This window comes from Triturus cristatus, chromosome 4_1, assembly GCF_964204655.1.
Source record: "Triturus cristatus chromosome 4_1, aTriCri1.1, whole genome shotgun sequence".
NCBI classification, from domain to species: Eukaryota; Metazoa; Chordata; class Amphibia; order Caudata; family Salamandridae; genus Triturus; species Triturus cristatus.
In genome coordinates, this window is record NC_140585.1 from 612,108,291 (window position 1) to 612,121,809 (window position 13,519).

Below are 13,519 nucleotides of genomic sequence, written 5' to 3' on the forward strand. Positions count from 1 at the left end.
TCGGGCATAAGACAGGGAAATTAGACCAAGCTGTTGCTGGTAAACCTATTTGGGAGGAAATTTGGATCTCTAAACTAATAAACATAGTAGAAAACCCTTTAATTTCAGAAAATGTAAATACGTTTTGATGCTGATGTGGTATAACTTTCTCAGGAGGGATACATCCCTCACCAGGTAAAGCCTGTGGGGAAGAAAACTATGATTGGAAGTAATAAGGCAGGCGGGATATCGATCACGTTTGTCCGCCAAACTCTAAATCAAATTACACCTCCTACAAGTTTCTGAAGCCATTAACGCCATAGGCTTTGTTTTGGGCTGCCAATCTTTGACTGAAATCCCGATATCCAAATGAAAATCTGGATCCCCTGTTTTGCTTGCAAACGTTTTGTCCCAACTTTGGATGTCTGCAAAACGATCATCAAGATAATCATCCAGGTCTAATTCTCATGATTCTCAAATGAATCACATTTGTTCCAAAGTATACCATGGCATAGAATTTCTGCATTCTCAAAATGAATTTGCACAAAAAATCTATATAAAAAAAAGTAAATCATCTCACAGTGAGAAACAATGATCATGATTTATACTGTCCCACTTGCAACATGCATTTTAAGTGTTCCCTGACAGGCTGGTATGAAAGTGCCACAGACCTGAGAACAGTAGGAACCTTTCAAACAAGGGTAAGAAAGAGGGACTAGAAAAAGAAACAACCATTTCCAAGGCACGGTGGAGTGTATATACAACTAGTGTCTGAGAACAAACTATCTGAAACAATTGATTCTGCCGAATACAATATATATGAGACTACTTGAACTTACAGATCTCTCAAATAGCTGATCAAAGGCTGTCCCATGGTAGGCTGTCTCAGTACTATACAACTTTTAAAAGTCTTTAAGTCCCCAGCTCCCATCATACCACAATAAACATCCTGACTGGGACTGGAACATGCTAACCAGAAGTTTGTGAATACTCAGATGTCAGTCTGTAGATGTGCATCGATCCCATTCGAATCCTCACATTGTTCTACTAAATATAGTGGGAGAAATTCATCAGGCGCCGTTCTCAGTTGCCTCCTCCACAGTGCTCAAGACACAGCCATTGGAAGAACTTCGCATTGCCTTGGGCTCGGCCATGGCTCCCTCTCCTTCTATTGAGAAAGAGCCTTGAAACTCGAAGAATCAGAGCTGAAGTGCTACATGCAGACCACCCCCATCCAAGTTTCTGGGCAGGCGCAGAGGTTGTGCATGATCGAAAACTGAGCACCTGTTTGGGGTCAGTGCTAATTTCGGACATTAAGGTACAGTGGTAGTTTAGATGCTGATACTGGTGTATTTGTGACAGTGAGATTAAATTGTTTGTTAAGAGGTATCCTCAAGTGGAGACGAGAAAAAACGAGAGAGGTCAGAGTTCAACCCGATTATTGCTTGGCCCTTTAAGCAATGGTGCTGGTACAATTTTCAGAGTGGGGGTGGTGCCATCAATGTTACATCACTGAAGTCATAGCGATTGTGAAAAATCGAAGTGTTTCACAAAGAACAAGTACAGCAAATGAGCCACACCCATTCAGCAGGACAGAGATATGGGTGTGGTATGTAGCCTCGGTGCATTTTGGAGCACACTGTTGCACATATATATTTAAAGTATGGCGTGGTAGGACGCTTTCATTTACCGACAGGATACTTCCCATTGAAATGGCCAAAAAATGTGCTATGATCTGCAGTTTTACTGGTAGAACTATACAGCATACAAACAATGTGTGCAAACCAGGTTTCAGCAAATAGTTATCATTCGCGCATCACCAAGTCAAATACGTTGATTTGTTAAAATATTTGCTTTCATCACAAAAAAATGTGCGTTGTTTTTCTTAAATGCTGGTATATTATTAAATATTTGTATAGTTCATTAACAAGTACTTACCTTTTATTGTGTGTTGAAAAGAAAAACCTGACATTCTACAGCACTTCCTTTCACACTCCCTGTACACCAGCAAGATTGCCAAATAGTTCACATTACAAAATCCTCTAACTTTGGAGTCAGAGAAAGAAAAGTGAACACAAATCTCTATGTTAAAAGAATTAGCAGCAATTTTCCAGAAGGCATAGCCTGACATTCATTTGACCTCTTTCTTTGAATTCATTGAAAACGTGACAAAGCTATAACAAAATCTTTTAGCTTCTGAACTCCAGTAGGATTATTTTGGGGTTTCTCCAGCACCTCCCGCACCCCTATTTCCAGCGCCTATGCGTTTAAGCTGTTTTGGGTACTAGGGAGTTTAAGATATTTGTTGAAGGTGGCATGGGGCCACTAGACAGCACAGTTGTTATGTACTATGCGGGACTATTCCTCTCACCCGAGGCCACTGTCATCTGTACAAGGTGATGGAAGGCATGCTGTGCTGGGAACTAGCAGGCATTTGTGAGCAGACCGGTTTTTGAGTTTCAGTTCTCACCTTTTCACCGTGCATAATAGCCTCCTGCGAGGAATCCCATCCCAATTCAAATATATGTTGATCAATTTACTAGTCAGCAGTGTTTAAACATACATGCAGCATGCAATAAGAATATAGGTTTTAAAAAAATAGATCAAGTTCCAGGCAAAAGTGTATTCTCCTATACTGCCACGAAGTTACAATAAATGACCTTGTAGCAGCAACTTTTAGATTATTGTTCACCCGAGTAAGGTTACAATGGCGCTCTTCAGCGCGCTTCACAAAATCACTAAAAACCTTATTCTTAACCTACGACAACCCTCCATTCCCAGTCTGATTCCAACCCTCCCTGCCCCAGCCCTTCCTCTCTCTCCTCTCCTCCTTACTCCACTTTTTGTGGACACAATGAGCATGCAGGGTCCGTAAGAAATAGTCGAAACTACTGTGGACTAAGGAGCTGATCAAATGTTTTTTTTTTATTATGTGACTTTGTTGTCCACCTGACGGTCAGCCGATACATTAGGTTTTACAATGACAATTTTGTTATTATAATGTATAAGCTATTAAATGAGTACTTAAGCAAGGCTTGGCAAAAACGCCGCCAGAATATGTTTATGCCATTTGAACTAAGTTACTGCTTTTGCCGGCATCTTCTGTGTTTGACATTCACGTGCTTACCTCCTCTATGGCTCCTGCGGAAATCCTGTGACCTGCAACATTGATCACGTCGTCAACTCGAGAAAGGACATACAAGTAGCCATTCTCATCGACGTAACCAGCATCCATGGTGTCGTAATATCCCTAAAAAGAGAAGTAAAACGGTCAGCGTGCATGCTTAGACTACCGGAGTATGCCGCTCATTCAACTGCCCCATGGCCTGCATCTATAGACTACCGGAGTATGCCACTCATTCAACTGGCCCATGGCCTGCATCTATAGCCTATCGGAGTATGCCACTCATTCAACTGGCCCAGGCCTGCATCTATGGACTATCGGGGGTAAATTACTCATTCACCTGGCCCATGGCAGCGTTCGGTAATACATCGACTGCTATAAACACCTTCTCACAGTTTAAACCCAGGATAGTGGCTTACACATTACTTGTAAATATTGCAAGTGCCCAAAATAGCGGTTCTTCTTGCGGGTGTTCTGTTTCGTTGTTTATCTGTTGATGCTGTGCCTGGAAACGGTCATTTGTGGTCTCGAGGTTCGGGTGAAATTGTATGTATGCAGCTGACCCACTAAAAGTGACAATGACCGCCTGATTCAAAATACAGAGTACTTCCTATTTACTTTAAACAGCGAGCGCACACGCCTTCCCCTGACAACTGAATTCACCTTGTTGACCTTTTACATTATTCACACCCTCCCATCAACTTCTATGAGTGTGCAAATTCAAAATAAGAAATTCATCAAACAAGGGGATATGCGAGCCAGTTTACAAGATAGTATGCATCAAGAGGGCATTACACAAATACAATTCACACATGACATTTCACAATTTTTAGGCACAGGGAAATTAAGTGATTTGACCAGAATCACATAATGTTGATAGTCAAGTGCCAAGGCCAGGATTCGTACCTGGGTCCCAGGGTTCCAGTCAACAGCTGTAGCTGCTAGGCCATACCCCTCCCCGCCACATAGAAGATGAATCACAAACTATAGCAGATGGCAACAACCCTACCTAAAACATAACACATACAGAAGGTGTTACTAGGTAGACTATAGTAAGCGTCAAGTTGACACGCCTCATATGGGGAGAAGTGGAAAGCTGTACTTGTGTTAGGTTGTCCATCTCGTGAAATGGGGTCCAGTTAAACTCAGTTTTAAAGTTTCTTAGTCTTTCAAAGATCGCGCTACTATTCCCCAGTTATTACTACTTAATTAGTTAACTTCAGAGAGTTGAAGGGCTGAACTAGTATTCATACTCTTTGCTGCAAGTATTGTAAGGTCACAAACGATGACAGCATGAACGATTTAAGGTATTTTAAAGAGAAAATGGCGTTTTCATTGTTATAAATTATAAATAATCCATGTACCTTCCGTGTTTGATGTGCTAACGCAGTAACTGTTGACAGTTGTTCTCCATGTATTTTTTGCACATATTGTTTTCCTTTTATTTAAAAATATGATAAATATATGATTTTAAATGTGTTTTTAACTCTGTCAATATCAATTGTATAGAACATGATCTTTTGAATAAAATATTGATAATACATTCCTTTGAATTCATATGTTTGATTAGAAATTGATTATTCTATGTGTGATTTTATATATATTTGTCTGTAAATTTAGCAAAGTGGTAAAATTTGTCTTATCAGTATATATATCCCAGTGTATGGCCTTACTATAACTAAGTTATAGTTATGTTTTCAGAATAGAAGGAGAAGGGAACTTTGTGTTTGTTTTAGTATCTATACCCATCCCTTTTCCAAGTACTAGGGTACCTTCCAAACCTTTTTGAGTCTAACGCAGTAACTGCCATTAACAACAGTGCAAACCACTCGCGGTATACGGAGAGTGGGTTCACACTGTCAGCATAAACCATTATGATCAACTCGGGCCATAATGCCTAAAGGGGGAATACGACATACTCCCTTTCTTTGAGACAATAAACACGAATGTTTGAACAAGTCATTCTAGAACATAACTTAATAATCCTAACGTTAAAGAATAAATGTACTTGATAAATTATCCAAGAACATAGACCTAGACAATGACAAAACTAGGAAAACCCATGGAAAACATAACATAGGTTATACTAATATAATTTAGAGAACTGTAGAATCTTCTCAGAAGAACACCCATATGGGTGGCAAGTAATAACTGGAAACATGAATGTTAACAAATATAATCTTTCATCCAGAATGATGTGGCACATTATCTTTTTTTTTTACTATTGTCATGAATGCTTGTGTTGTTCAAATAATCTTGCGGATCAGTTCAGATTGGTGCATGAATACATGCATGTGCATTCTTGCTGGTATGCCACAAATTACCACCAACTTTAGCACCACATTCCATAACTTCTTCTACTACACTAGTGGTATTGAATCTTGAAGTTCCCTGGGGTCTCAATCTACGACGTTTGAATCAAACTAAACCTCCAAATTTGAATTATTTGAAATCATTTGAACAATGCTTATAATAAGCTTCTTTACAATGTGCATGAGCTTGTTTAATGTTTTAAGCAACCTTCTCTGCAATACCTTTAATGTCATGTTCTTTTGTGTTATATCTATAAACCAAATGAGGCATAGGCTAGAATTCACAGGTCGACTTCTCAAAAGAAAAAAATGTAAGTAAGTAACCTGTGACACTGTGTTTTGTATTTCTGCAAGACCACCACACAGAAGAAATTGAGAGTAAAACATTTTTTACACACAAGAGACCATTGCACATAATCAGTTATGCGCCAAAAAGTAGTCTTAGCTAAGGCAATAGATAGTGGATAAGATAGCAAAGTTTTTGTATGTGTTATACCAGGGCTACTTAACAAAGTGGTTATCTTATCAGATGTGAACTGTACTACGTTATCGGAAACAACTTTTTTAGGTAAGCATGCTCTGATGAATTCTTTGTATGAAAATGTTATCACAGCATCAATATTGAGATCTGGGACACATTTCAACTCAATCCATTTAATGAAGTAGTCTACTAAGGGTGTAACATAATTACACTGTTTAGGAAGTACCCTAAATGTCCCTAAGAAGTAAATTGGCAGTTTGTACCATGGTTGACTAGATACCTAAACAGATATTAGTTGTGGTATTTTGCTCTTGTAATGTTTATCACTTGTAAGACAAATTACAATTTTGATCTCAATGTCTTTGTTGATAGCTGACAATTAAAATACACCACAGCATTTGTGCCCTTAATAGAATCTTCTACTATAGATGAGGGAAGTGCTAAAAAGCCTCTATGTTCAAGCCATTTTTAGGTCGAGCCTAGACAGCACTTGCGCTGTCTGGAAGATCTGTTGTATGTACTTTGTGGGATCTGGAGATCAGCCCTAGGACTTGTCTGCTTCTGCCTTTGCTTAGGGACTTGTATTCTGTTCAACTGCTTCTATTTAACCCTCTTGATAAAAAACGACCAGCAGAGGTCAGTAAAATACCAGAATCACTTTAGCATTCCCCAGATTCCAGGCCATAGAAACTTGTATTCAACGAGCACCCGTAGACAATAATATTTTTTTCACATCTTGTATTTTCAGTGATATGACCAATGAAGGGGCTGATTTTATATTGAAAACAGAGCTTTGGACAATACAATATACCGCTGATAGGTAGTCTTTCTCTCCATGTGTTCCCATACCTGGTGTGTTCCACAGTTTGGTGCTTACTTTCCCTACACGTTTAAGAACAGTAGATGTTTCAGCACCCAGGTTAATGTGCTGCATCGCTAAATAAATATAAGGTCCCAAAGGCGAGACCGATTGTATTGCAAATGCTTGTTAATATAGTCTCGCAATTCTAGCTGTGGATCTGTTCACAGCTGTGCCATTCATAATATTGATTAATGGTTGATGATCAGTATGTAAAACAAATTCCTTTCCCCAAATGAAAGATCAAAAATTATCCATTTCCCAGGTAAAGACTAATAATTCTTTTCAATTACTGAATATGGTTTGTCATGTTTACTCAATACCCATAATGCAAATCCTAGTGTAATTTCTTTTTGCCCATTGATGTGGCTAAGAATAGCTCCTAACCCTTTTTCAGGGGCATCAACAGAGAGACACGTTTTAAGATCAGTACAAACCCTTTGCAGAGCAGGAGCAGAAGAAATGGTACTAATGACCCTTTTGAAAGATATCTTGCTGAGAAGTCAACCAATTGTATCAAGCAACTTTTTCAAATATTTCTCTTAACGGTGCTAATCCTTGCATAAACTTGGTGTAACACAATCCTAGAAATGATTTAATCCTTTTAACTGTAATACTATCCAATTATCTATTTTTAAACATAATTTATCAATTTTAATGCTGTGCTTACATATAGCAGATCGTCTGCATTCTTTGAACCAATAATATTCATTCACACGAGTAGCATATTAGCCACATTTTTACAGTTCATACATTCATATCCCCTAAAATAAGCATGGTTTCTGTATAGACATATTGCTGCTAGCCATATCATTATATATGCACTACAGATGATGTAATTTATGAGCAACGTGCTCAACACCAGCCCCCTCCCCCCTTTGAAATAAACAAAAGCTTGCTTACGTGGTCCGGGAAACAAGATGTGTGTGATATATATTTAGGATGATGGGGAAGAGAAGAGGAAAGGGGGGAGAAAGGGAAGGATAACTGGCCAGTAGTTCAAAGGTACAGAATCTGCTGTGAATCATTCTAAGTATTGTGGTCAGGTGTGTTAGGGTGGGCCATAGTGTAAACTCCCTTTAATCAGCTGTAATATATGCTTTAAATTGTTCCAATAGGTGGGTCCATTCCACTTAGAGTGTTTTTTTTTCTAAGTCCCCTGTATTCCTCCCGCAGTAGCGCCTCTCTTTCTGCTGTGGCCCAACGACTGACTTCCTCCCCCCATGCTCCCTTCCTTGGCACTGAGTGGGATTTCCAGCGCTGCGTGAGCAATCTTTTGGCCAATATTAGAGAAAGAGCTGTAAAGCGGCGAAATACCACTGCTTTTTTTGGGAGCAGGGATAGGCCCATGAAGCATTCTTCGATAGTGGGCCAAGAGTGTTCGGATAATTGTGATAAGCCTGCAGTAACTTCACTCCAATACCCTTGTAAGGAGGGACATGCCCAAAACAGATGAATGAGACCGGTATCAGGCAAATGACAATGAGGACAGTCTGAGGAAGCAGAAGGGTACATTTCCTGCATCATATGTAGCGTTAAGTATGCCCTATACTATATGAAGAGCTGCATGAATTTAAATCGGACATTACGAGAGACTTGTTTCGGTTAGTCTAGAACCACCGCCCATTCCTTGTCCGTGTGCGCCCTAGCTATATCCATCTCCTACTTCTGCCCAAGAGAGACCAGTGGGATCTCTAAATGTTCCCTCAATCCCCAGTGTAACCATCCGACCAAGTGGCTTCCGTGACCCAATATCTGTAGTGCTTGTAATAGTTGAAATGTGGGGGGGGGGGGTCTCTTTGCTCCACTAGCCAATGTCGGCGTAAAAAATGTGTTATTGTGACATGGGTCAAAAACAGTGTGGCAGGTACTGTATGTGTTCGCGCAAACTCAGCGTGGGGCATTAGGATTTCGTCTGTGAACATGGAGCCTACCGTCAAAGCTCTAGCCTCCTTCCAAGGCTCCAACCTATTGGCCGATAGAATCCCCCGCTGGGTTGGCAAGCCACAGAGGAGAATATATGGGGCGTATGTGGTTGGTTCATTGGCATGCTTCAGCGCTAGCTTCCAGTAGTGGAGCACCATCTGGAGACGCAAGGGGGCATCCTATATTTTCTTGGATTGAAGACAAAGTAGTGATTGTAGTGTTCCGGGCCGTAGCTGTGCAGTTGTATAGCCAATTTCAAACAAACTATGGCCTGCTAGCCAATAAGCCAGCCACTGCAATTGTCCAGCTACACAATATGCTTTGAAGTCTGGGGCCCACATTTCACCTTTAGACCTAGGCAACTGCAACTTAGTGAGGCCTATCCTATGACGCCCCGACACCCATATCAAATTTGTCAGTAAAGAGTCTAAGTGTTTGAAGATCCATGCTTGAATCACCACTGGGAGGTTCACAAAGTGATACAGGAACCTAGGCAACATGACCATCTTGGCTACTGCTAGCCGGCCCGCCGTAGTCAACGGCAGGTTAGTCCAAAAAGCCACCTGCGATTTTAGGGAGTTGATTGTATATTTGGATACCTAGGGAATTAAATGTGACCAGGATCCACCTTAAGCTGAGCCGGGCAGAACCATAAAAAAGACAGATTGCAATTACTGTAAAAGCAGTAGGCAATAGATTTTGAGGCATTCGGGTGTAGACCCGATATGTCCCCGAATTGAGCCAGTAGAGTAGCTATGCGATGTAAGTCTAATTGCATGTCTTTAAAATATAACGATATGTCATCCGCATTATGAGATACTGAGTGGATTGCCAGGCCTATAGGTATGCCATATGCCATCATTGCTTGGCTTATGTGTTGGGCAAGGGGCTTCATCGCCAATACAAATAGTAGTGGTGAGAGGGGGCAGCCTTGGCGTGTCCCACGAAAGATATGATCTGCAGGGGAGATGTTGGAACCCGTTTTTGCTCACGCTGTTGGCCTGGTGTAGAGTAACTACACCCATCGACAAAAGTTGGGCAGTATCCCAAACCTATTAAGTGTTGCAAGCATATAGGACCAGCTGTGAGTATCGAAAGCCTGCCGGATATCTAAAAGACAGCCTGCATGTGGAAAGTGATCCTGAGCCGCGTGCATTAAAACAAAGAAGTGACGAATATTCAGGGAGGTACTTCGCCGGGGTATAAAGCCACATTGGTCATTGTGAATCAGCCCAGGAAGAAGGGGAAGTAGACGTGACGCTAACATTTTACTGAGGATGTTGTACTCTGTCTTGAGAATAGAAAGGGGCCTAAAGGAGGAGAGATCTGTAGGAGGTTTGTCAGGTTTTAATAAGGAAGTCAATATCGCCTCCCTAGTTGTGGGTGGTAGAATTCCCTCCTCTAGTGATGTGTCATACAACTGCAGTAGCTGGGGGACCAACCGTGACGCGAATGTGGAGTAAAACTCGATAGGGAGCCCATCCGAGCCCGGAGTTTTATTATTTGCGAGTTCCTTTATAGCTCTGCGAATCTCAGCTGAAGTAAGCGAGGCTGCCAAGTCTTCAACAATTGCACGAGGGGCAAAAGGAAGTGAAATGGATGCAAGAAATTCATCAGTAGACTCCGATGAGAGCTGGGGGTAGCCTCGTAAAGCTGCGTATAATAACCCTGGAACGCCCCATTGATCTCCACCTGTGTGGTAACCAATGTCTGATCCCTAGTATGTACTGCCAGTATGGGTGTAGGGGAAGGTTGTGGCCTTATTATACGAGCCAGCAATGTACTGGACCAGTCAGCTTCTGATGCATGTGAGCTCAAAGTATATGCATTCAGGTCAATTAGCCTCAGGCGCTCCAGCAATTCTGCATATTTCACTCTATCCTCTTGAAGTTTCTTTTCTGCTCTTGCTTCGGCCTGGACTGCCACTTCTAGCGATTGCAATGTTGCTTCCAATTACGTAACATTGCGAATGATCACACGTCTGGCACCTACCACTGCCCCCATCGAGACGCCCCGAATCATCACCTTAAAGGCCTTTCACGCTATGATGGATCTTGTTGCGGCTGTACCCTTGTTATCAGCAAAGTAGGAGGTGATTGACGTAGCGATAGTGTTTCTGAACATTGTGTCCTCTAATAATGAAGGCTGTAAGTGTCATGTCGGGATCGGGAAGGGAATCCAGCCCCAATTAATTATTAATTCAAGCGGGTTATGATCTGAGATGGTCGTACCCAAATAAGTGTATGCGATACAGATGGGAGTAGGTCTGGAGTGCAGAGGAATCGATCTAGGTGAGTGTGTAGGCCATGGGGGTATGAAAAAAAGGAATATTCTTGCATGTTTTTGTGCTGGAGTCGCCATACATTGACTAGGTTCCAATCCTCCACCCATCGATGCAGGATCTTAGCCTGCTTTATCGTTACAGTACCCGGTAGTGGAGGGTTAGAACAATCCAGCTCCACATCGAGGACCGCATTAAAATCCCCACCCAATAGCCATGGATATTGCCTCCATTATGAAAAGGCGTTTGATAGGCGGGACAAAAAAGCTGCTTGATCAGTGTTAGGTGCATATACAGACCCCAGTACCACCCGCCTCCCAATTAGCGTGTCCTGTAATAACACATATCTGCCTTGGTCATCAATTTTACTATCGATCAGAGAGAATGGAACTCCGGCGCATACCCAAACTGCTGCCCCGCGTGAAAAAGCGGAATAAGCAATCGAGTACAATTGACCCTTTCATCTTCTATGTAATTAATGGGCTTCGGAGGGCATTAAGTGCATTTCCTGCAGGTATATTATTTGAGCACGGCTTCAGTGTAATTGGGCCAATATCATGTTCCGTTTGTGGATCGAGCCCATACCCCATACGTTCCAAGTGACAATATTGTATGGAATAATCACAGATGCCATTTATCATAAAACATGGTTACCAGCGGCCCCATGACCCCCCAACCCCTCCTCCCAAAATACACGCGACCAGACCACTAGGAAGTTGAACAAATAAACGTTATCCCAATACTCAAACAAGTGAACTTTGGTCGACCAAACTGAAAGTTAAACGGCAACATAGTGAACTGTATATTAACAAGTGCTTTCGCTTGTGGGGTAGGCTACTAATGTGGAGGAAGTGTAGGCTATATGCGGTAGGTGGTGCAGCCCAAGACGAGCCAGGTCACAAGGGATTATAACGTGACTTGCTACCGTATCCCTAGGCTTATATCACAATAGCAAAGTACTTTATGGGAAGCAGGTCGCGACCCCACTTACTGGATCTATACATCCCCAGGACCATTGTAATATTAAATTAAATTAGTGGAACTCCCTAGCCAGCACAAGAAATTCTCAGCCCAACGGGTCATTACTTAGCTGTGTACGTAGTGGAGAAGTGTGGCTCAATGATTGGAGCGGCAGACCCTGATGCAGAGGTCTAGCCCGGGACCAGGGTTCAATTCCCCGCCTCGGCGGGTCTTGGGCTCAAAAAATTCCACGGACCTGATAATTCTCGCCTCGGTGCCATTCCAATCATGGAGTCCCACTCTGCAACTCTGGGCAATAGCTTGCTTAATCTTCACAACGGCCCCCACAACGCTAAGGATGCCTGGCCTCCACCTTGGGGGTGCCCAGGAGTGGACACCTCACAGGGAAAGCCAGGATGGGTTCCACAGCGGTATTCGTACAAGCGCCTTGAGACCCTTGCGGGTGAGTAGTGCGCTATACAAGTATCAATTTACATTACATTTACGAACTGAGGGAAACAATGCAATACTTCCCCCCCGTGTCCAAGTCCGATGTTGCCTCCTCCAAGGGACTGGAGCTAATAGGTGGACGGACAGACGTCAAAGCAGACGCCGATTGGAGAGCCTCCTGCCTGCCCTCCAACACCACTTGGGAAGATGGGGCACTAGCCATGGTGCTTTGTGTAGTTAGTCCCTTTCTGCGACTGCGTGATGGTCTCTGTGGTTTATGTTGTGATCGCTCATGGCGGTCAGTGTCCAGGGTTTCCGGGAAATTTTGCGTGTCAAAAAAGAAGGAACGCTGGTTATGAATGATTTTTAACTTGGCTGGGAATAGGAGAGCAAACACAAGGCCTGCTGCGCAGATACGAGATTTGACTTCCAGTAATGAGGAGCGTTTGCGCTGGACTGTTAAGGTATAGTCTGGGAAGATGGAAACTTTTGCGGTGTTTAACTGTAGCGGGCCGTTGTCACAGGCCGCTTGCAGCAGGTAATCTCGATTACTAAGCAGGTAATCTCGATTCCTAAAGTTTAGTATCTTGGCAAGAATCAGTCGAGGATTTGCACCAGGAATGGGTTTTCTAGTGGGAACCCGATGGGCTCGTTCCACCATAAAGAGCTCTGACAGACCTGTGGGAGCTACTTTTGTTTTGAGGCAATCCTCAAAAAAGTTGTCGGCTGTGGACATTCGATCCCTCAGGAAGGCCCATTATTCTAAGACTGTTCCGTCTGGCCCTTCCTTCTTCATCGTCCGCGCGGGCCTGAATGGTTTCTATTTGCTGGCGTAATTCTAGGAGATGCAAATCATGTTCTCTCACCTTTGGTGCCACTGATTCCAGCGTCTGTTCAGAGGCCTTGACCTTGATAGTACCCAGCTGTTGTACAATAGCTGACCTAGATTCTCTTATTTCCTGTAATATCATGTCTAGTTTGTCCGGGGGGGGAGGTTTGAGTCCCGCTCCCACCCAGCAGAGAGTGCATGGAGGAGGCCTCAGAGGGCGGCGATTGGGATCCGGCCCTCCCTGATGCCACAGCTACCCTTGCTTTCATACGCTCCATTGTTAATGGCAAAGTAAACGTAGAGGGGAATGAGCAGGAG

General features: G+C 42.7%; 1 protein-coding gene across 2 annotated transcripts in view; it reads right to left on the bottom strand.

Moving 5' to 3' along the window:
* ACSS3 (acyl-CoA synthetase short chain family member 3) overlaps positions 1-13,519 on the bottom strand; it is a 1,078,787-nt gene that overhangs the window by 160,333 nt on the left and 904,935 nt on the right. For both annotated transcript variants that reach the window (XM_085652976.1, XM_085652977.1), the window contains one exon: positions 3,107-3,229. In XM_085652976.1, the coding sequence (XP_085509102.1) occupies positions 3,107-3,229 (123 nt within the window). The remainder of the gene's footprint in view (positions 1-3,106; positions 3,230-13,519) is intronic.